General features: G+C 46.6%; 1 protein-coding gene across 3 annotated transcripts in view; it reads left to right on the plus strand.

Annotated features, from left to right (window-relative positions):
* Window positions 1-25,024, plus strand: part of ELK3 (ETS transcription factor ELK3) — a 71,178-nt gene that overhangs the window by 41,669 nt on the left and 4,485 nt on the right. For 2 of the 3 annotated variants that reach the window (XM_068970057.1, XM_068970058.1), the window contains exons 3-4: window positions 12,301-13,080; window positions 21,386-21,508. In XM_068970057.1, the coding sequence (XP_068826158.1) occupies window positions 12,301-13,080; window positions 21,386-21,508 (903 nt within the window). The other variant, XM_068970060.1, reaches the window with a different exon arrangement.

Raw genomic sequence — 25,024 nt, forward strand, 5'->3', positions numbered from 1 at the left:
TCATTGAATTGAGGTGAGCAAACTGAAGCCGGCAAAATTTCAGTACCTTTTCAAGGTCCTAGTAAGTAGTGAAGCTGGGATTCGAACCCCAGGGCGGTTTGTCCCAGTGCTGGCTGCAGTTCGCGTCTGGCCCATCCAGGCTCTGGGCCTGTCTCCTTGCGTGAGCACCTCTACCCGGGCCTGTGGATCCCGGGAGTTGCTGGGTGTTCTCTGTCCTCCCTCTGAGCCCTTTTGCTGTTCAGAGGGGGCCATAACCAGGCCGTGTCTATGGACATCAGCTTCCTGTTATTTTCCCATCACTCGTGGGGGCTGGCTTCCCTGGTGGCTCAGACGGTAAAGAATCTCCCTGCAGTGTGGGCTTCTGGGGTCCATCCTGCTGTGGAGGGACCGCTGGGTCCCCAGTGCCTCCTTCAGGGTGTCCCCTCAAAGCGGGCACCTCCTCTACCCTGAGGGTGGGCAGGGGCAGCTCCATCTGTAGTTACAGATCAGCCTCAGAAGGGCCGGCCAGCCTCAGGAGGCATTAGCCATGCACTGGCTTCCTGAGCAAGGAGCTGATTTTCCCAGGCTTGCCGCAGTTGTCCCGAGGCTTCTCTGGAACGCAGAGCCCGTGGTCCTGGAAGGCTGACTTGAGTAGCAACCTCGGAGCCGACTCAGCTGCTTTCTGGGAGATGGTGTGCTGGTGGGACAGAGGAGGCTTCGTCTGGGCTCTGGACAGAAGCCGGTTCAGCTGCAGCTCCTCTAGTCACAAGCTGCGTCATCCTCAGCACCTAAGGTTTTTAGAGCCTGATTGTTTCTCTGAGTTTGACAAGCAATACATAGGAAACATAATTCTTTTAATGTGAAAACACAGATTGAAAAATTACGAATCAGTGGTAATCCTCAGTTCAGTTCAGCTGCTCAGTCATGTCCGACTCTTTGCAACCCCATGAATCGCAGCAACCAGGCCTCCCTGTCCATCACCACTCCCGGAGTTCACTCAGACTCACGTCCATCGAGTCCGTGATGCCATCCAGCCATCTCATCCTCTGTCGTCCCCTTCTCCTCCTGCCCCCAATCCCTCCCAGCATCAGAGTCTTTTCCAATGAGTCAACTCTTTGCATGAGGTGGCCAAAGTACTGGAGTTTCAGCTTTAGCTTCATTCCTTCCAAAGAAATCCCAGGGCTGAGCTCCTTCAGAATGGACTGGTTGGATCTCCTTGCAGTCCAAGGGACTCTCAAGAGTCTTCTCCAACACCACAGTTCAAAAGCATCAATTCTTCAGCACTCAGCCTTCTTCACAGTCCAACTCTCACATCCATACATGACCACTGGAAAAATCATAGCCTTGACTAGACGGACCTTAGTCGGCAAAGTAATGTCTCTGCTTTTCAATATACTATCTAGGTTGGTCATAACTTTTCTTCCAAGGAGTGAGCGTCTTTAATTTCGTGGCTGCAGTCACCATCTGCAGTGATTTTGGAGCCCAGAAAAATAAAGTCTGACAGTGTTTCCACTGTTTCCCCATCTATTTCCCATGAAGTGATGGGACCAGATGCCATGATCTTCGTTTTCTGAATGTTGAGCTTTAAGCCAACTTTTTCACTCTCCACTTTCACTTTCATCAAGAGGCTTTTTAGCTCCTCTTCACTTTCTGCCATGAGGGTGGTGTCATCTGCATGTCTGAGGTTATTGATATTTCTCCCGGCAATCTTGATTCCAGCTTGTGTTTTTTCCAGTCCAGCGTTTCTCATGATGTACTCTGCATATAAGTTAAATAAGCAGGGTGACAATATACAGCCTTGACATACTCCTTTTCCTATTTGGAACCAGTCTGTTGTTCCATGTCCAGTTCTAACTGTTGCTTCCTGACCTGCTCACAGATTTCTCAAGAGGCAGGTCAGGTGGTCTGGTATTCCCATCTCTGGAAGAATTTTCCACAGTTTATTGTGATCCACACAGTCAAAGGCTTTGGCATAGTCAATAAAGCAGAAATAGATATTTTTCTGGAACTCTCTTGCTTTTTCCATGATCCAGCGGATGTTGGCAATTTGATCTCTAGTTCCTCTGCCTTTTCTAAAACCAGCTTGAACATCAGGAAGTTCACGGTTCACATATTGCTGAAGCCTGGCTTAGAGAATTTTGAGCATTACTTTACTAGCGTGTAAGATGAGTACAGTTGTGTGGTAGTTTGAGCATTCTTTCGCATTGCCTTTCTTTGGGATTGGAATGAAAACTGACCTTTTTCAGTCCTGTGGCCACTGCTGAGTTTTCCAAATTTGCTGGCATATTGAGTGCAGCTCTTTCACAGCATCATCTTTCAGGATTTGAAACAGCTCCACTGGAATTCCATCACCTCCACTAGCTTTGTTCGTAGTGATGCTTTCTAAGGCCCACTTGACTTCACATTCCAGGAATCTGGCTTTAGGTGAGTGATGACACCATCATGATTATCTGGGTCATGAAGATATTTTTTGTTCAGTTCTTCCGTGTATTCTTGCCACATCTTCTTAATATCTTCTGCTTCTGTTAGGTCCATACCATTTCTGTCCTTTATCGAGCCCATCTTTGCATGAAATGTTCCCTTGGTATCTCTAATTTTCTTGAAGAGATCACTAGTCTTTCCCATTCTGTTCTTTTCCTCTATTTCTTTGCATTGATCGCTGAAGAAGGCTTTCTTATCTCTTCTTGCTATTCTCTGGAACTCTGCATTCAGATGCTTATATCTTTCCTTTTCTCCTTTGCTTTTCACCTCTCTTCTTTTCACAGCTATTTGTAAGGCCTCCCCAGACAGGCATTTTGCTTTTTTGCATTTCTTTTCCATGGGGTAGTCTTGATCCCTGTCTCCTGTACAATGTCACGAACCTCATTCATCAGGCATTCTATCTATCAGATCTAGTCCCTTAAATCTATTTCTCACTTCCACTGTATAATCATAAGGGATTTGATTTAGGCCATACCTGAATGGTCTAGTGGTTTTCCCTACTTTCTTCAATTTGAGTCTGAATTTGGTAATAAGGAGTTCATGATCTGAGCCACAGTCAGCTCCTGGTCACATCTGCCAAGATTAATTTTTCTTTTATATATATGTGTGTGTGTATATATAATTATTTTGGTTAAAATAATGGAAGCATTTCAGGCCTGCTGCTTTTTTACCCTAATTTTATTTTAAAGGGGCTTCCCTGGTGGCCCAGGTGGTAAAGAATCCGCAATGCAGGAGACCTGGGTTCAATCCCTGGGTTGGGAAGACCCCCTGGAGATGGGACCATCTATCCACTCCAGTATTCTTGCCTGGAGAATTCCATGGACAGAGGACCCTGGCGGGCTACAGTCCAGTCCGTAGGGTTGCAAAGAGTTGGACATGACTGTTAATTTAAAGACATGGGTAAATGCTAATGATCTATTGTCCTCTGAAAGAGCCCTGGGGGATTCCATTATAAGGTCCACCGAGTACTTTTTTTTTTAAAGAGGATTTAAAATTTTGTTTATTTATTTGGCTGCCCCTAGTCTTGGTTCCCTGACCAGGGGTCCGGGGCTCCAAGCTGAATTCACAACCAGGGATCCAGTCCAGGCCCCCTGCGTTGGGAGCGCAGCATCTTGCCCCTGGACCACCAGGGAAGTTCCTCCACTCAGTATTTAACCTACCCCTGTGGATTGGGAAATTGGATATAACCTCACTTTCAACCAAGAGCCTTGACTTCTGCATCTTTAAAATGGGACCACAGTGCCCATCTTGCAAGGCAGCAGTGCGTGTGGAGCACGTGGTTTATTCCTGGAAATGCTTGCTTCTTTCTTTTCCCCTTTTTGGCCACAGGTTCCTTTCATGTAGGATATCTATCTAGCCCAGCCAGACAGATGTCCCCCAAATAAATCCTTCCCATTTCCCCATCCCAGGATCTCGTTGTCAGGCGCTCAGGGCCAGTTGCTCGCATCACCCTCCCCAGGGGCCGAAGCCACGGTGGATGCTGTGGAGCTGGGCTGTTCCCTCCTGCCTGGGCAGTGCGTTTCCTGCTCTGAGAGGCATCAGGGAACAGGAAGATGGGCTGGGGTTAGTTTTTGCACCAGTTGTCAGGCTGGGTATGCGGCATCTCTGCCGAAGCTGAGGGGGCTTCTGACAGGACACAGATTCTGCAATCGCTCCCATCCTGTGCCCTCCTTGGGCTGGTCTTTCTGCCCACCACCCCCCAACCCCCAGACCTGAATCAAGTGGCAGGTGTGAGGTGGACGTCAAGTGCTGGCCACTCGAGGCGTAATGGACTGAAGCCTAGAGTTTCCTCCTTGTCTGAACCCAACTAAATAGAACTTCCTGCTTCTCTTCCTTGGCTGAGATGTGTAAGCTAGGTGGGCTTCTGTCTGCCACATGATCCACCTGTCACCCAGATCTGTGGGAATAAGCACAGCCTTCTAAGATGTTTAATTTTGACTCTTCAGTTGTTATTAGCGAAAATTGAGGGTGGATTTTTCATTTTGTTTTGTTTTGCTTCACTGGGAGTGTAAAAATCAGAACAGTCAGAGCCGGTATATATTGCGGGCTTATCATGTGCGTTCTGCAAGTTTTATGTGGATTACACATTCAGTCCCATAAGGTAGGTGGTAGGTTCGTCCCCATTTTATAGATGGGGAAACTGAGGCACACGGCAGATAAGAGAGAGGGGTAGTGTTTGACCTCAGGCCGTGGCTCTGGAACGCTCTTTGTCATTCCAGTGGCAGCGCTTGTGACAAGGTCAAAAATCTATGGAACAATCCATCACTCTGTCCTCTGTAGCCCTGCTGCCAGTGTTGGGTTCAGAAAAGGACAGTTACGTGTTATGAGCCTCAGACATTTCTCTGTGTTGAGAACAAGATAGGAAAGTTGTGAAATCAGAGGGCAGGGGTCCTGCAGTCCCTGGGAACCCTGAAATGGTAGAGGAACAAGAGAGCTCCGGCTCTGCTGATGGGGAGCTCAAAGCTGGACCAGCTCCTCCCGGGGGAAGGGCAGTGCTAGAAAGGAATGTGAGCTGGGTAAGAAGTCTGAGTGTTGGAAAGCCACACCCATGACCCTATGTCAGAATTGGGGTGCCAGGCCAGAGCCCACACACACAGCAGGTATTTGCTGGGGACTTAGATAAGTAGAATTACAGTTTAGTAAGCTCTTACAGGGTGGCGCAGTGGTAAAGAATCCGCCTGCCAATGCAGGAGACTCGGGTTCAATCCCTGGTCTGGGAAGATCCCCTGGAGAGGGAAATGGCAACCCACTCTAGTATTCTTGCCTGGGAACTCCCATGTACAGAAGAACCTGGCAGGCTACAGTCCATGGATCACAGAGTCAGGCATGACTTAGCGACTAAACAGCAAGCTCTCACTGTAGGTATGAAGTTGTGGGGCCTTGCATATAGTTCCCAGTGTCTGTCTGGGAGTTTTCCAATAAAAAATGCCGGCAAAAAAGCACATGCCAATACATATATGCAGTGCTTGGTATGGAGCTTTAACCAGCCTGGGGATTAGCTACAGAAAATTGTGTCTGTCATGGGGTGAAGCCGCCGGCTTCCTGCCTGGGTTTGTTCTATCCACAGTGAGAGTCATTCATTCAATAAACGTGTAATGAGCTTAATATTATCCTTCATAACATCAAAATGAAGAAATTCATTTCCACAAACATCTCTTTATTACCCTGTAATTTTTAAAAAAATTATGGAACTTAATAAACATACATCTGAGTTCTCCACTCTAGGGGATTATTTACATAAATTCCTTCTTCTTCAGTGGGAGGAGCAGGCAGAGTTGGGCATGAGGGTACATATTTGAACACACCCGTGGACACACCTATTTGTGTAAGTAAGCCTGGAACCTGTCAGGGCAGCAGGCAGTGCTGAGGGAAACGGAAACGGGACCCACTCTCTCAGCATCATCCACCTTGTTAGGGTGAAGTAACCTAGGGAGGCTCTCACAGGACCAGGGGTGGCTGGTGCTTCTGGAAGGGTTTCTTTGCACAAGGCCACCATGGTGCTGACCCAGATGGACTGCTTGCCCTGTAGGTCCTACAGCCTTAAAACACCCACTGGGCCAGTGGCGATGAAGGGAGTGGTTTGGAGACCTGAGCTACTTCTGCTGGAACTGCCTCTTGGGGTGTACTGGACGAATGTCGCTTTTCCCCTTTGCTGAAGCTGGTCCCGTCCTTGCCGCCTGTAACCTCACACAGAATGCTGGGTCAGGAGTCCTCGTTGGTTGTGAATGCCCATTTGATGGGGAAGTTACAAGTGGAGGCTGGTCCCCCACACGTGGAGGAAAGCAGATGTGTGCAACTGTTGCTCTGAAACCACGCTTGGGAGAGTCACTCAGCCCAGCTGGACACAGACAGCGTTTGTCAGGTTACCAGGCAACCGTCAGCAACAAATACTTGTGAGCCTGGGAGGAAGGGGTGGAAAAAACAGACTTCTAAATATTCTCATCACTTTTCATAATAAGAGCCCATACCCAAGTGCTCTCATGTTCTGGGCTGTGTCAGTTAGCCCAAGTCTTACGTCATCTTCTGTTATGACCAGGGGCTCTGGGGTCTGATTGCCCAAGTATGTGCTTGTGATTGGGGATGATTTAGTCTCTGAGCCTCAGTTTGCCCATCTCTAAAATGGGAGTAATAACAGTTCCACTTTTTCAGAGGATTCAGTGACTTGAGGATGGTCAAGTTCTTAGTACACAGCCTGACACCTAATAGTCAGCAAATACTGTCTAGTGTTATTTCCCTATACTGTGTGTTTTCTCAGCAAGCCCCTCCCAGGCTAAACTCATGCAAGGAAACTTTGCTTTGGAGACTTACAGAAAGATCTTCAGACACACATGCCACAGATAGCATCCTGGGGTCTGTGCTGAAGTCACGTATGAAGGGGCTGTCAGTTCACCTGCCAGGCACGCACCTCCTCCCAGTCTACCCACCCACCTGGATCGCTGGCCTTGAACATCTTGGTCAGGGGCTTTCCTTACAGGTTCTTCCCCTGTGAGCAGACATCTCCAGTGTGGAGTTGGGTTCCTAAACAGCTGGCCTGCAGGCTCTGCCTTCCTTCACACATCCCACCCTCCCCTCTTTCTGCTTCGGTCCCTTTCAAGCCTTCTATCCTTGCAGAGGTTTCAAATTGTCCAGGTAGCCAGATCGAATCCATCTTTCCTGTGAGTTTCTAGAGAAGCAAGACCCAGCCTGGTTCTTTCCAGAAACTGTTTCTTTCTCCTTTGGTCAGCTCCTCTCATCATCTCCACATCCCTGTCCCCGTGTCGCCTTTCCCTAAAAAGCCCTCTCGGTGTCCACCTGGTTCTCCTCACCAAGGCAGAGGCTACTGAAGGGCCCTGACTTCTTCAGCTGAATTCAGTGGGCTGTGCAGTGTCTCTGTCTTTCTGTTCAGAGTGGGGTTTAGCAGGTCATGGCAGTTGCCATCCAGCCATCAAACGTTCCCACCATCTTCCCTTTAAGCATGCCAAAATTCTTCAAATTCCTTATGTTCTGGATGGACCTCGAGGGCATCATGCTAAGTGAAATAAGTCAGAGAAAGACAAATACTGAATGATCTCACTTATATGTGGAATCCACAGAAGCTGAACTCAAAAGCACAGAGTAGCTTGATGGTTACCAGGGGCTGGGGTGGGGAACCAGGTAGGTGCTGGTCATCGGGTACCAGTTTCTAGCAGTGAGATGAGTAAATCTGGGGGACCTAACGTAGAGCGTGCTGACTAGAGTTAACAGTACTGTAATGTATAATGACAGTTGCTGAGAGATCTTAAATCTGCTCACGACAACAAAATGGTCATTATGTGGGTGAAGGATGTGTCAACTAACTTTATAGTGGTAAATGTTTTGTGATATATATATATGTGTGTGTGTGTGTATCAAATCATCGCATTATACACCTTAAATTTATACAACATTCTACGTCAGTTATATCTCAGTCAAGCTGGGGGGAAAAGGTTCATGTTTGTTTGTTTGTTTTTTAAACAGCTTTATTGAAGTATTAGTCACATACTATCTAATTCACCTGTTTAAGGCATATCAGTCATGCCTTTGAGCCTATGTACAGAGTTGTACATCCATCACCATGATCAACTTTAGAACGTTTTCACTACCCACCACCCCCCGCAAACACCTGATTTTTTAACTAGCACCCCTGAGTGCCTCCATCCCACCTAGTCACCCCTTAGGAGAAGACTCATCTATTTCTATCTCTATAGATTTGTCTATTCTGGACATTTTATATAAATAGAGCCCATTGTGTGGCCTTTGTGTCTGGCTTCTTTCACTTAGCAGAACTCATTTGAACTGCATCCATGTTGTAGCGTGTGACAGAGCTTCACTCCTTTTCATGGTTGGATGACGCTCTATCTTATGACTGCTGCTGCTGCTGCTAAGTCACTTCAGTCGTGTCCGACTCTGTGTGACCCCATAGATGGCAGCCCCCCAGGCTCCCCCGTCCTTGGGATTCTCCAGGCAAGAACACTGGAGTGGGTTGCCATTTCCTTCTCCAATGCATGAAAGTGAAAAGTGAAAGTGAAGTCGCTCAGTCGTGTCCGACTCTTCGCAATCCAATGGACTGCAGCCACCAGGCTCCTCCGTCCATGGGATTTTCCAGGCAAGAGTACTGGACTGTGGTGTCATTGCCTTCTCCCTAGCCACTATTTTATTTCTCAGTTAACCATCATGTGGGTTGTTCCGTACTCCTTGAGTTCTCTGTTTAATTAAAAACACTTTTTTGGCTGTGCTGGGGCATTGTTGCTGCATACAGGCTTCCTCTAGTTGTGGGGAGCAGGCTTCTCCCTGTGGTGGCTTCCCTTGTGGTCCACAGGCCCTAGAGTGAGGGCTCAGTGGTTGCTGCCTGTGGGCTCCAGACACACAGGCGCAGTAATTGTGGCCCGTGGGCTCTGGTGCCCCACACCGTGTGGGATCTTCCCAGACTAGGGATCGAGCCTGTGTCTCCTGCGTTAACAGGCGGACTCTTAACCACTGGACCACCAAGGAAGTCCCGTTACATTCTTTTTAACACATCAAGGCCCAGCTCTCTCTCTTGAGTTTGCCTTTCAATTTCCAACCACGTTTATCATTTTTGTCACAGCCCCACATGACTTCTTGGTTTACTTGTGAGTATAATCCTCATTCAGACATTATGTTCTGAATACCCATAATAAAACTAAAGGTTGGTTCTGTTAAAGAATTTATAAGACCTGCCAGAAGAAAGGATTCAGCCCATACAGTTTCTCTTTTCTTCTATGTAATTATCTAGGCTCTAATGATTCACTGAGTTTAGATGAGTGTTCAACCTGGCCGAGAATAAAAGGAAGTTTTGCCCCAGGGAGAAAAATATTATGAGTGAGAAGCAAAAATACCTTAGAATTCTAGAAGAGGAACACACCAGGCAAGATTTCGTTCCATATCTATGGGTCAGGTGGCACTAACAACACCCTTATTTAACCCTTTCCTGCTTGGGAACTGATTTCTCCTGGGTGAGTTGTATACCCAGGCCTGGTGTGTCACCTGCAGAGATGCTGCCCATTAGGCCCAGGGGGTCTTTTAGGTTTATCAGATCTCTCTGAAGTTTCTGAAGGTGGTTTTCAGCTCTGCTAGTGTTAAGTGTGAGAAAGAGGTCAGATGGAATCAATAGGAGCAGGCCAGGGTCCCAGGCACTGGAACTGCCCAGCTTTGAATCTCATGTACTCAGGTCTGAACCTCCTGTGTGCTGGTCCTGAGCCAAGTTTCACCAGGATTTGCGTTATTGGGTTTTCTGGTGCTGCTTGGGGACCTTATGTGTCCCTCCGTTAGGAGCCTGCCCTGAGGAATTCCTCCTTGAAAATCTCAGTGGCTTGGTAATTATGCCCATCCTTCTTACTGCTGAATAAATTCACTTCTGGGATTTGAGCATCCATCTAAGGAGGACAAAGGCAGGCTATAATGTAACAAGAGGGGAGACAAAAACATATTTGTACACCAAACTGATCACAAGAGAAACATCAGAATTTAATTAAATTTCCTCTCATATATTTGAAAGTTGCTAAGAGGATAGATCTTAAAAGTTCTCATCACAAAAAAAAATCTGTGTTGATTGATGTGAACCAGACTTATTGTGGTGGTCGTTGGGCAATATATACAAATATTGACTCATTATGTTGTACACCTGAAACTAATGTTATATGATAATTTTATCTCATTAAAAAAATTTATATGAAATAATTTTAAACTGGCTCTTTCATTCTTTCCCTGAAATTTTGTGTGGAAATGGGAACAAGATTAGGTTTTAGCGTTAGTAATCTTGTGGCTCCCGGGCCCCTCGCTTCCCATCTCTGAGCTCATGTCATAAGCAGGATACCTTCCAGTCTGCAAGTGGGTTCGTGTGAGATCATGTGGGATCACTTGTGCATAATACCCAGGACAGAGTAGATGCTTAGTAGGAGCTACTGTTTGGTTTTCTCTTTCTTCTCACCAGTTATCTACTTCACACATGGTGGTGTATGTGTGTCTGTCACTTCTTCCATTCGCCCCGCTCTCTCCCTCCTCTACTGTGTCCATTCTCTATGTCTGCATCTCCATTCTGTCCCTGCAAATAGGTTCATCAATACCATTTTCTAGATTCCACATATATGCATTAATATAGTAATTTTTCTCTTTCTGACTTACCCCACTCTGTATAACAGGCTTTAGATTCATCCATCTCACTAGAACTGACTCAAATTTGTTCTTTTTCATGGCTGAGTAATATTTCTGTGTGTGTGTGTGTGTGTGTGTGTGTGTATTCTTTATCCATTCATCTGTCAATAGACATCTAGGTTGCTTCCATGTCCTAGCTATTGTAAATAGTGCTGCTATGAACACTGTGGTACATGTGTCTTTTAGAATTGTGGTTTTCTCAGGTATATGCCCAGTAGTGGGGTTGCTGAGTCATATGGTAGTTTTATTCCTAGTTTCTGTCAGTCACTAAATCATGCCCATCTCTTTGCTGTCCCGTGGACCGCAGTACGCCAGGCTTCCCTGTCCTTCACTATCTCCTGGAGTTTGCTGAAACTCATGTCCATTGAGTTGGTGATGCTATCTAACCATTGCATCCTCTCCTTTTGCCTTCAGTCTTTCCAAGAATCAGGGCCTTTGCAAGTGAGTCAAATCTTCACATCAGGCGGCCAAAGTTTTGGTGAAGAGTCAACCCTGAATATTCATCGGCAAGACTAATGCTGAAGCTCCAATGCTTTGGCCACTGATCTCCTCCATAGTGGCTGTTATCAATTTACATTTCTACCAACTGTGCAAGAGGAGCTACTTTTAAAGCTTTTCTCCCCAACATGATTTTTTTTACTCCTTCATACCCAGCTTTTAGAAGGAACAGTTTATAAGGAAGTCCTTTTCCCATAGGATGGCGCTGCCACTTCTCTGTGCGCGATGGAGACCATCCTTGTTTTCCTTGAGTATCTCCACCAGCAAGCATCTGGTGTTTGCTAATGTTCCAATCTAATAAACCTCAAGAACAGTGCAGCCTTTAAAACGAAGTCAATTCTCCCAAAGAGGGGGGAGGGTGGAAAATTTGCAGGGATTATTGGTTTTCATTTACATCCTAATGTTTAGGGATGAGAGCCATAAACTGAAGAGCCAGAATTAGATAACATTAACTTAAAATACTGTATGAATGTCCTAAACATCCAAGTAGACACTTTGTTTTTTTCCTCCAGCAGCTTTCTTGGCAGCAAATTAAAAAGGAAAAAGAAAAAAAGCTACATGACTTAAGAAAACATTGTGGTGTTTGGTGATAATAACTTACATTTCTATAATGCTTTCCGGCTTATAGAAGGCTTTCCCATTATTTCTTCTTTGAATTCTCACAAGCCCCAGAGGTCAGTAAAACAATACTGTATTATGGTTGGGGAAATGCTGCCTCCACCACTTACCTACCATGTGGCTGTGTGGGGGTATTTAACGGCTCTAAGCTTATTTCCCTAAGTTTTAAAATGGGAGTTGAATAGTCCTTTCCTCTTAGCATTGCGGTACAGATTTTATGAGCTAACGAAGAAGCAATGCCAGTGACATAGTAAGTGCTTAATAAATGGCAAGAGTTTTATATTCCTGGGTATAATAATCCTCACTTCACAGACAAGGAAACGCAAAATGAGCATCAGTTTGCTAAGGATCACACCATTTGTAATTAGCAGACCCTGGAATGCGGGTCAGATTCTTCCACTGTCACCCTCAGTCCCGTGTGCACTACGCCTTAGCTGAGATGTGTCATCAAGGCTGTTTTGATGCTCCCGCCTGCAAAATACCCCCCAGGAATGACCCTCTTAGCCGGTTTCTCTGAGGCACTCATCTTTTCCATGTCTACTTTTGTGTCCGCAGAATATCATCAAGAAGGTGATCGGGCAGAAGTTTGTATACAAATTTGTCTCTTTCCCGGAGATACTGAAAATGGACCCTCACGCGGTGGAGATCAGCCGGGAGAGCCTCTTGCTGCAGGACAGCGAGTGCAAGGTGCCCCCTGAGGGCCGTGAGGTGCACAGACACGGCCTGTCCGCCCTCAAGAGCGCCAGCCGCAATGAGTACATCCACTCGGGCCTGTACTCGTCCTTCACCATCAACTCCCTGCAGAACCCGCCCGAGCCCCTCAAGGCCATCAAGACAGAGAAGCTGGAGGAGCAGCTGGAAGACAGCCCCCCCGCGGAAGAAGTCAGGACTGTCATCAGGTTTGTGACCAACAAAACCGATAAGCACGTCAGCCGGCCCGTGGTGTCCCTGCCCTCCACGTCGGAGGCCTTCCTGGCCTCGTCCGTGTCTGCCAAGATCTCCTCCTTAATGTTGCCGAACGCTGCCAGCATCTCGTCCGCCTCACCCTCCTCGTCCCGGTCCCCGTCGCTGTCCCCCAACTCGCCCCTCCCTTCCGAACACAGGAGCCTCTTCCTGGAGGCTGCCTGCCATGACTCGGATTCCCTGGAGCCCTTGAACCTGTCATCGGGCTCCAAGACCAGATCTCCATCGCTCCCCCCAAAGGCCAAAAAGCCCAAAGGCTTGGAAATCTCTGCGCCCCCACTGGTGCTTTCCGGCACCGACATCGGCTCCATCGCCCTCAACAGCCCGGCCCTCCCCTCGGGATCCCTCACCCCAGCCTTCTTCACTGCCCAGGTAAGAGCTGTAGAGTTCAGTCATCCGGGCTGCACACACAGTCACTGGCTTAGGGAAAAGTGGGGAAGAGAGGCAACTTCTGTCTTCCCCTCAGAGGGTAATCCTTGGGCCCCTGTGCATTGTACAGGGAAATCACACCCAGAGAGAGGTGTATGCAAGAGAAATTGGCTGTGGTGGGACACTTGATTGGGTTCTTTTAGAGGCCTAAAGTGATGTAAGATCTCCATCTTACATGGGGCGTCAAAGCAGGTCCAAACAGTGATTTCTGAGGGCAAGTTGAGCACTGACAGTGTTAGTCCCTCAGTCCTGTCCAACTCTTTGTGACCCCGTGGACTATAGCCTACCAGGCTCCTGTCCATAGAATTCTCCAGGCAAGAAGAGTGGAGTGGGTAGCCATTCCCTTCTCCAGGGGATCTTCCTGGCTCAGGGATTGAACCTGGGTCTCTTACATTGAACGTAGATTCTTTACCCTCTGAGCCACTACACTTTTAAGTTGCTGAGCAGGCCAGTGACATTTCAGAAGGCACTTGGGTTTTATGAAAATTTTATGGCAGAATCCTCTTTGGAGGGCACTCATTTGTTTTCTGTTAATAAGAAAGTACACGCTAACCAATATGGCCATTGCAATTATCAGTGGGGATCTGGGCTGTCCTGTAGTCCCTAAAAAGCAATGCAGAGGCCACACCAAACGATGAGAAAGAGATGCTTTAGTAAAAACAGTGCTGGTCTGAGAAAGCCCAGGTCCCTGGCACAGGGGAGGGAAGAGCAAACTCGTGAAGCAACAAAAGTCTTCAGTGTCATTAACTCTACCACGAAGGCAGCCTCTTCCTCTAAATACACTATTCAGATGCTCATTCTAGTCCAGCTGGCAAAGGCAGGGCAGGTACTGGTAAACCTATTTCTGCTTCCCCTGGAAAACTGGATGTATTTCAGTGGCAGAGGTTAAGTTCATCGGCTTCAGGGTCACAGACCTGGATTCAGTTCCTGGCGGCACTGCTGGGTAGAAATGTGACTGTGGGTACTTGCTCTCTGAGCGTTTCCACATCCGTGAGATGGACTGTGTGAGGATTAAATGGGATAATGGCCGTGGGAAGAGAGGTGGCTACCATTGGCGGGTTTTAGAATCATGTGACTTGGTGGCACCAGGGTGGGGACGTTCTTGAAGCGGGTAGGAGCTCTCTGTCCCCATCGCTGTGGGTGTCCTTGCTGTCAGCACCATTAGTGGCAGCACAGTTGAGCATCTCATGTGTCAGGCACTGTTGTAAACACCATCCATGAAGCATCTCAGTTATTTATCATCACAGGCCTGTGAAGGAGAGAACTGTCATTGTCCAATTTTTCCAGCAGAGGTAACGGAGGCAGAGGTCCAGTAACTCACCCAAGGTTACCCAGCTAATAGGACTTGGAGGTGAAAACTTGAACCCAGTTAGCCTGCTCCAGAATCCACGCCCTTTAAGTAAAATGCTCTCTGCACACGTGCTGGGAAAATGCCCAGCCTTCTCTGATCGTGAGATGTCTGTGGAGTCTGCGGGCAGCTGAAAGCAGCTCTTGGTCCTTTTCCTCTCTGTTGCTTCTCCAGAGTGACTGTGGCCTTCTCTGGAGTGACAGTCAGCGTGGCTTGTGAGCCTGTGGTGACAAGCATGCTGCCACGGAGGGGCTGGCCGAGGGCTTGGGGACAGGTCAGAATGAGGCATTTCCTCACTCAGCACCACTGGCTGGGGACTAACAACCACTAAGTAAATGGCTCAGAAACAGCGGCCTCTGGCCTGGCTCAGAGAAATAACCCGAGCAGTTGAGCTCTGAGCGGACAATCTGAGGATCTCCTGCGCGGCCTCCCCTGTGTTTCCAGCCGTGAGGTGTAGGGAGGTCTCAAGCCAGGCCCAGGCCAGCTCTGATTTCAGTCTGTGCTTGCTTGAGGAGTTTGTTATCACCATCTCTGCACACATGCCAGCCCTGTAGCTGTGTCGGAGGAGAGTGGCTCAGGCTGGCCCTGTGGTTTTGGACCAGGATGTGGGGAATGAAGGGAGGCTCCATGCACTGTGGCTGAGGACGTGTGTAGCTGGGCGTGGGTGTGGGTGGGGGGACCTTGACACCTTAGCACTTTGTCACAGAAACTCCACTTTCCCCTCTGGGGTGTGCTGTGTGCAGTGTTTACACCTGTGGGCACCTCCAATCAGTCTTTCTTCATGGCTAGCTTTACAAGAGATAAAAGTGTGCTGTAATTACTTGATACCCTGAAAATGAAGTTCCCAAGAACTTATATTTATTCCAAGAAAGATTTACATTTTATTTAGTCATGTAGTCCACGAATAATCCCATCAGTTTCAGCAAGAAGCATGGCAGGAAGAAGGGGTGGGATTAAGCATGTCTTGGCATGCTTAATGGTCATGTGGTTACATTTCCCTCCCAGGGCCTTATTAAACCACAGACCTCCTGTAAGCCCAAATTCAGATTTGAAATTTCAACCTACATGATGGGCATGAAAAAGTTATCCGCATTCTGCCAGTCCCCAGCATCACAGCCTCCACTCCTGAGAACACTTATGGTACTGCCCCTGGGACCTGTATGAAATGCTGTTGAGATTCCTCTTTATGAGCCTTTGAGAAACCACAATTACTAATGTAGACAGACGTGATGATCACCCAGAGGCGCCCCCAGCATGGACTGTGTGGAACTAAGAAAAATGAGAATACAAAAGCCAGCTGGGTGCCAAGGAGTAAGGCAGTTGGAGCTTGGCCATCGAGGTCGTATTGGTCTGTTGCTAGAAAAGCCAGAATGTTCTCTCTGATGGCATGAGTTACAGAGACTGATGGGAGGTGGGGGAGGAGCTGGGACATGAGACCCTCCCGGCTCCCAGCCAGATATCATGGAAACCTGAATGGTGCCAACTGGAACTTGTGATTGTCCGCATCACCTGTACCTGGGTGTCATCTGGCCCTCCTTTCATTTGCCTCTCCTGTCTAGTCTTTCGCTCCTCCTCTGTCAGCAGTGTAGTTAGTTCAGATGAGTGGCTCATCACTTGTCCCTTCCTTTATGCTAAGACCTCTGTTCATCTCCCATGTGATGTCTAAGATGTTGAACTCAGATATGTGCGGGCACCAGGGCGTGAACTCATACCATCAGAGTCTGAGCATGCATGCCCCGGGCTGTTTTATTAGCAGCGGCTGTGGATTACCACTAATTGAGTAGAGACAGCTTGATGAGGACTGAAATGCTAATAGCTCCTTTCTGCATGTACTGAGGGATATACAACCTTGAACCCAAATCATAAAGTGGGAATTGGGAGTAAGATGGATGCGTGCGGCGAGTGTAGACTGTGTCCTGGCTCAGCTTTGGGTGGTGTCTCAATTTACTGTCTCTTTTGCCATGATCACAAAAGGAAAAATGTTTTTTCCTCCCCACTACTTCATCCCACTCTGTTACACTGCCCTAGCCCAGCCTGTAGCTTCCTCCATCCTGGTCTTGCAGGAGAAGGATGTCCTTTAGAAAGTTGGCAGTGGAGGATGTTGCTGATAGACTTTTGCGTGACTTGACTCTCCAGCTGGAGGTTCTTGCTTCTCCCCCAGCTCTGGGTGCCTAGGATGAACCAACCGTGACAGCCTGCCCCTCTCTTTCCACCCCGGAACCCAGTTTTTTCTGTAGATCCTTCACAGATTGCTGACTCCTCCCCTGTTCTGACTCTGATTTTTCCTCTCTTACCATAGCTACCCTGAACCAGTAGGGTAGTCCTCTTCTTCATTTCAGCACATTCAGTGCTACAGAAACTTCTGTTTGTGACTTTACTTCTTTTTGAAAGTTGCTGAATACATGTTTTTATTTGAATTCATACAACTCTAGGAGTTTCCAGGGGTTCACTGTCACCTTTTGAGGATTTTTTTTTTTTTAACCACAAAACGGCAGTGTCATGGACTTTGTTGGCATCCATGGGAGACTAAGGTTAGAGATGTTTGTTGCTACAACTTGCCCAACCATCAGCTAGGCTCCTGGAGATAGAGAGGTGAGCAAGAAACAGTTCCTACTCGCATAAGCTTACAGGCTGGCTGGCCAATAGGTAAAGAAAGAGAACAATTAGTAACTTAGGGTGGTGTGAAATTATAGAGGGCCCAGGGAACTTGTTGAGGAATTCAGAGGCCAGAAGTCCCATGAATATGAGTTTCATGGGAGGAAGGAATTTGTTTTTATGGGAAAGTAAGAGCTGCTGAAGGTGTTAAGTCAGGGAAACAGAGATTCTTATGAGAATCTATCGACAAGTAATAATTGAGCATTATTTGCACATCATAGGAAGGACGAGTGCCTACTTTCATGACCTTCTGTTGCTGGACAGAGAATTTTTAGGTGTAAAAGGAATACTAAGGAAGAGGGTATTTACTTTGCTGGGGGTGGGGATGCTGCAAAGGCTTTGTGGTCATAAAGATGTGCAACAGCTTTGTGCATTAGGGGAGTAGTTCAGTAAGAGGGGTGGATACATGCCAAAGGTAAAGGAGGTGGTAGGAGGAGGAGCCTGAGTGACCTGGTAAGAACTGTGCTTTAGAAATCGTCCTGAAGACATGGGCAAGGGAGGGATGAGGCTGGAAGCAGTTAGATGACTGTAAAATTCCAGGTGAAAAGACAATGAGGACCTGTGGCTGTGACAGTGGCATGGGGCCAAAGGAGAAGGATCTGACAGACACAGGTGATGGGTGTGGAGGTGTTAGGGGGTGAGCAGAAGTTGAGTATGAGTTTCATGGGAGGAAACAAACTCATGGGGAAAGGTTCCAAGTCCAATTTGGGCCATGTGGAGTTTGAGGACATTTGAGAAGAAATACCCAGCTGCAGTTGGAGCTAAGGAGAGAGTCTGAGGTGGTTATAGGATGGTTAAAAACCATGGAAATAGATGAGATCCTTTGTGGAGTGGCTCTAGCCCAGGGGACCACGGGCTGAGGGGTCATGGAGGTTTTGGAATGATTGCTGAAGAACTACTAGGTTGGAATTGTGTAGTAGTCAGGACCCATGAAGCAGAGAAGGGGCAGGGATTCACGTTCTAGGTTATTATGGGTCTACCTAGAATTTTTTTTTTTTTTTTTTTTGGCTGCATGGCATGCAGGATCTTAGTTCCCCGACCAGGGATTGAACTTTACCCCTTGAGTGGAAGTGCAGAGTCATAACCAATGGACCGCCAGGGAAGCCCGAGGTTGAACTCTTCTCTTCCCTAAAATTGTGAATGGTGTCTTAAGGTGATTGATTCTGTGGCGGTGCTCAGAACAGATTGGAAGGGAGAGACCAGAGACAGCTGGACTGGTTTAGGTGGCAGTTGCCAAATGCCGGCTAAGTTGATGGGGGCTTGGATGCTGCAAGACTGGAAATGTGGGGATAAACAGGAGAGTCAGTTCAAGGAAGGATCTCCAGGCTATGCCCAGAGGTTGTGGCGAGGAGACGGGGGAAGGCACCTGTATCTCAAGGCCTGGGATGCGGGGGTGCAGATGGGCTGTGCGTACAGGGGCAGTGTCACTGCTGCTCTGGCACCTGATACATACTATATACTCCATCAGTATTTGCTGAGTGGTAGAGATATGGTGGTACTGTTGATAGAAACCGAGTCACAAACACTGGATTTGGCAAGGTGGTGAGTCCGTGCCATCTGGGTGAAGGGAAAACAGAAGTCTCTTTTTCAGGAGGCGGAATCTTGGTGGTCAGAGGGCACTCGGAAGGGGCTTGTCTGGACATTAGCTCACTCAGTTGAGCGCAGATGTGTGGGCTTCCTAGAAGACTCAGTATGCAATGAAGAACCGAGTGGGGAGGATGACATGAGGCACCGACAGGACGGTGTTTCCCCTTGAAAGTAAACACCCGTGGCCCTTGGGTCCAGGAGCATCTCCTTTCTTGCAGGTGACAGGGTCAGGAAGTTCCTGTCTGCCGCTCAGAAGACCCCATTTGCTAAGACATTCTTTAGGGAAGGAAGAGGAAGCACGCATTTTGCTGGTAGCTTCTTTCTTTAGCCTCTGTCTAGGACTCAAGGAGCTTCTGGAGACAGGCTCTGAAAGCTCACACGGTGAGAGAGAACTCATGCCAGCCTTCATAGAAATTTTCCCTAAAAGAGTAACCAACTAGATTTTCCCCTACGGCCATAGAATCTTCAGCCAGAACAGGGATGGGAGGGAGAGGAGCGAATGAAGTCATTTTACGGTATTTATTTGCATATATTATAGGAGACATTTCAAATATATTAAATAGGAGAAACAGAAGGTTACTATATTCTGAGTACATCCTGTATCCCTTAGAAACAAATGTGCAAACATCTCCAATCCAGACATGGGTATGACATTTAGACTACGAAAATATATTCTATACCTCATACTGCTCAGAAGGTTAAAAAGGAGTGGCTGTGTATTTATGGCTGTGGATGAGAGAGAAAGCTGTTTTGTAGTTTAAAGGAGTCAGTCTCTTTAGAGCTGTGACTTTCATTGGTAGGTAAGCTAGGAGGCCCTGAACACGCTGGTTAAATGTTAATGTGGCATTCTGTGGTTGGAACCTGGCCTGAGTGACGTGCAAATATTAGTTCTCAGATCAGATGAGCTACAGACCTGACCCTAACACAACTGAGAGGAGCCCTAGGGTCCTGGCTGCCTGGGTTGGTTTGTCTGTTCCAGTTCTTTATACAGTTGAGTATTTCTCCCATGGCTGGGTTTTAATACAGTCAGTCAGATACACTTAATTACTGATAGCAGTCTTGGAACATTTACTGAGCATTTCTAATCTGCCAGCTTTACACAGATCATTTACTCTTCCTGATGATCCTGTAATGTAAGACATGTAGGCATTTTTCTCCCTGTTTTATAGATTAGGAAACCAAGGCAGAGAGTAGTTGTTACCTAACTCATAAGTAGTTGTTCTGAGGTTGGAACCCTAGTAGAGCCCATGCAGAACTGCCAAGTCTGAACCGTTAGGCCAGATGGCCTGGTCTGTCTATGAAACTACCTTGGATTAGAACAAATGGGAAATTTACCCAAAACATGTATTTTAGGTAACTTCGTAGGTCATTCAATATGTAGGAAATACTGTGGAACCAAAACTCAAATTATTTGAGTCTTTTTCAGCAGCTCCATTTTGAGAACCTTTGGATGTTTATCTCCTTTCTGCAGAACAGAGCAGACCTTTCCATTTAGGTTTAAGCCAAACATTCTGGATAATTAACAAAGCTGCTGAGGCCAATTCCAGGGGAAAAAAAAAAACCACTTTCGCATGCAGCATGATGCAATGTGAAATGCTGGTGCCCTCGCCGCCCTTCTTCTTACACAGAGAACCTTATTGACATCACAAACGTACAGAGGGGCTTCTCCTAGTCCCTGAGATGCACAGCCACCCTGGACAAGGAGCTTGTCTCTGCTGAGAATAAAAGCCGGGCAAGAGTGGGTTGTTCCTTCTGCACTCTAGCCGGCTTGAAGACCAGGACTCCTGCTGTGAGTATGCAAGCAAATGCCATCCTTGGCACTCTCCCAGGAAACCCAGCATTTTGGCTTTACATCCTATCTGACAAGAACGGATTTTGTTTCCCTCTGAGCCATTCCTGGGGAGATGAATTCTCATTAGCCCCATATCCTGAGTGAAATCTGGTAAACTCAGTTCAGAGCTTTTCATGAAGCTGCTACAGGTTATTTTAGCAGCAGATCCTAAAGTATTTAAAGGGTTGTTGATAGGGAAAGTGAAGCTTGGGAGGCCCTTTAAAAATGTGTGTGTGTAGCCCAAGTAATGGATGGCCACGGTAGAAAAATTAATATAGAGAAGGAAAAATAAAGCCCTCTCATGAGATCCCCTTTGCTTGTGTATTGTGTTCACGTGTGCTCAGTCATGTTTTGACTCTTTGTGACCCCATGGACTGCAGCCCGCCAGGCTCCTCTGTCCATGGGATTCTCCAGGCAAGAATACTGGAGTGGGTTGCCATTTCCTCCTCCAGGGGATCTTCCCGACCCAGGGATCAAATCTGCATCTCCTGTGTCTCCTACATTGGCAGGTGGAGTATTTACTGCTAGTGCCACCAATCTTGTTTAATGTGTGAGGGGGAGCAAACTGAAGAAAGAAGCTGGACAAAAGTTGTTACAAACTTGAGTTTTCTACTAGAATGGTTATGGAAGGTAACTTTTCTGTTCTTAATACAAATTGCTCATACAGTTAGCACTGAAGGAAATTAAACTGCACATCCCCGCAGAAATAACGTCAGATTTTCCTAAAATGATGAGGTTGGTTTGTGGCTGGTGCCCCTGGCCACACTGTTGACCACAGCGGGAACCGGCGATACAGGTATCAATCCTGTGTGTGCTTTCTTTCCCAGACACCGAATGGACTGCTTCTGACCCCGAGTCCACTGCTGTCCAGCATACATTTCTGGAGCAGCCTTAGTCCAGTTGCTCCATTGAGTCCTGCCCGGCTGCAAGGGCCAAGCACGCTGTTTCAGGTGAGCATTTAGAAATGAACTTGTACATGTGCAACTTTTAAGGGATGTGTTTCCTTGATAAATCCTGCAAGGTAACATTTTCTCTAAATGTAGGGCAGACTCACTGTGTAAGTTTCCAAAAGGAATGTATGGTAACGTGGCTGCAAAAGGCACCTTCAGAGGCCGGTACTTTAATTGAGGTGGCGTGCACATGTCAGCTATCCATAAATGGAACAATAAGTTATCCAACTGTTCCATTTATTTTCACTATGAAAACTGGAAATTTATGAGGAAAAAAATTTCAATTGTATTTTATAAAATCTCATAAGACTTTTAACATACTAACCTATTAGTATAGTAACCACAAAGAATAAAGATAAAAATAGTGAACTCTACATTGTAATAATAGCAAAGTTACCTGCATAATTCTATGAGTCAGAGTCAAGGTTTCCTTGTTCTATAATAGAAAAAAGAAGCATCCAGAGATCTGATAAAAAATGAATTAAGTCTAGCCGTTTGTCTTATAAAGTTCCCTGTACTAGGTAAGCGTATTCATTAGTCATCTCCATACTAGAAACCTGCAGTAGCATCACTTGCTATCATGTGGAAACTGGTATTTCCCCTTGGAGACCCAAAGATTATGACTCACCAACCAAGATGTTACTGTCTGAACATGTGAGTGTAGAAAGGATCCCAGGGACAGGAATGAGGCAAAACTGGATAAAATGCACACACCTTCTATTCCTGAGTCTGACCTTGTCTGTCTCGTTCACCTTGCCTCTCACCTCTGCCCAGCTGACCTCAAGCTGTCGCTCTTTGGTTCGCACTGCGTCTAGCACTGACCACTTTGTACCGCCTGTTTATCTGACAATCTCCCCACTAGACAGTGGGCCCTCAAGAAGCCAGAACTGCATCTTGTTTGCTGTGGCGTGTGCCTGGCATCTAGCACGCTGCTCGGTCCACAGCCTGTTCAGCAGTTACCACTGACTGACTAAAGGAAGGGACGCCTCAGAATTCACCAAGAGAAGAGACGTCTAAGAAAGTTGTGCTAATAAGATCACATCTCCAGTGCTTTTCTTTATTGTTCATTTGTTTGTCAAGGTTAACAGTCACCTCTGTGCCAGGGACTATACATGCTGGTATTTAGGGCCTCATTGGGAGAAGGGTAGAGCTAGAGAGGTGCTGGTTACTATCTTGCTTCTCTGGTTTCCTAGTAGGGATGAGGTAGGGTGTCATGATGTAACTATACTTGAGCTATCAGGTTTCTCTTCCTGGCCTCCCTTCTCATTACAAGAAACTGAGATATGGTCGTGCACAGCCAATGTGTTGACTCTTAGCCATTTTAACTCAGGCAAAGAAACAAAAACTAGCAGTAGCAAAAAGCAGTGAGCAAATGCAGAATTAGGCAAGTTTTAGATTGGTGATTTTTTGGTGGTGAAGCTAAAAGACCTTATTTCCTGGAAGTGTCCAGATGGGAGCAGCAGAGAGTTCCTGAGTAGAGCAGACAGGATCGTGTGCGTAGTCAGTCAGCTCCACAGCGGGCACTGGGGCCTGTAATTCTACCCTAATCCTGGAATCTAACAAAAAGCCTCTCTAGGTTTCCTGAGATATATGTGAATAATGAATGGACTCTCACTTCCCTCCTTGCTGAAAATCCTACGACCTGACTGCAAGGCTTGGTGATTTCTCAAGGAAGCCCTCCAGAACTACTGGTCCAGAATTCTTGGAGATTTCTAGCCCACTACTCCCTAGTAGAGTCGGACACGACTGAGCGACCTCACTCACTCACTCCCAACAGTTAACAGTAATTCATCTCCCCACTGATTCTACACATTAAAAGGTATCAGGAGCTCTGGGAATTGGCCAAGATGCGTATCCCTTCAGTCACTACCGTAGACTGTACTGTACTGTAGACAGTACTGTACTGTAGACCCGTGGTTCTCAAGTTAACACATGGCAGACTCAGCCAGAGGGTGGGTGTGTTAAAATGCACCTGGCTGGGTCCCTCCCTCCCCCAGAGTCTCTGATTCAGAAGCTCTGGGATGGGGCCTGATAATAACATTCTTTAATATATTCCTAGAGATGCTGCTGCTCCAGAAACCCCACTCAGAACCACTGCTGACCAGTGGCTCCTGATTTACATTTAGAATTCTGCAGAAGAAAACTTGCACTTAACGGCTACCTGCTCAGAACTGTGATTTCACAAACTGGGCCAGTCCTCTCTCCTGGAGCCATTCAGAACACAACCCTGAATGGGAAAATGTAACCAGGTGTGGATGGCTGACAGGTTGCATGGCCTTGGGCCCTCTTTTTGGGGTTGGGGTCTGTGGGACTAAAGAAAAATAACTTTGTACCTTTTAGAGTATTACTTCTCTTCCTATGTATGATAAGAGGACTGAGCTGGTGAAAGATGAAATTTGCAGTTTTGAAAATGGTTAAAATATGGCAAGAATCATTTTTTTTAATTAGACATTTCAAATGATTGAGTTTCAAATTTAGATTACTATCAACAGTACTGCTTTTTAAACTAATGAAAGTAACTTTAAAAATAACAAGCCTCTTTCACATATGCTATGTGAATGTGTTGGAGAAAGAAAAAAAATTAGACTTGGCCTATAGTGATGCTGGCAAATTTCCTGTTATGATTAGGAAAATAGATCAGAATCCTTACGGTAACAGTTGATAAGCTGAGGAGGAGTTCTGGCACTGAGGGTCTCTTGCTATTATTAGCAAGTGATGAGCAGATACTGAGAATTTCAAGGGAAGGAGAGGGGAGATACAAGCCTTTCTAGAAGAGGTATGCTTTGTAATTGAGACACATAAAGAGAGAGATGCCAAAGACACTGTACTAAATCTAAATATACACCTTGGTTTATAAAGTGAGATGGGTTCCCAGTTGGACTGTTTAGTATTTTAAGCTTGTCTTTAGGATGTCTGTTCCGCTTTTGAAACAGATTGTGATCATATCTGGAATATACCTAGTAGGTACAGATACAAGGTAATTTTCAACTGAGAATGTTTTCTGTAATTTTTAACTCAACAAATCTAACCCAGAAAATACATGTAAAGCTCTGAGACAGGGACTGTGGGGATATACAACACGTGAATACCAGGTGTGTAAACACAGTGCTCCAGGAACCCAACAAGAGTTGCTCTTTCCAGCTGGGGCCTGAACAGAGGCCCCAAGGCAGAAGAGACATCTGAGCTGGGAAGATGGGACAGGATCACGGCAGAGTGAAGTACATTCTAAATGAACAGATATGCATCATTTGGATATGAAAATAGTCTGTTCTGGAAGGGACCTGGGTGATTGATAGACTGCTTGGGAAAGCAGCAATGGGGCTTGGATAGTATACTAAAGAGTTGTTAAGTGAAAACCATGGGAGGCCTTTTAAAGCTGGAGATAATGTAAGATCTCTATTTTAGAAAGATATCACTGCTATCATAATGTGGAGAGAGGACAGAAGGCAGAAAGAGTAAGGGGCAGGAATACATAGATTTACACTACTCCAAATTCTGAGGGGGAGAACCACCTTT

The sequence above is a fragment of the Capricornis sumatraensis genome, chromosome 4 (assembly GCF_032405125.1).
Source record: "Capricornis sumatraensis isolate serow.1 chromosome 4, serow.2, whole genome shotgun sequence".
Classification (NCBI taxonomy): Eukaryota; Metazoa; Chordata; class Mammalia; order Artiodactyla; family Bovidae; genus Capricornis; species Capricornis sumatraensis.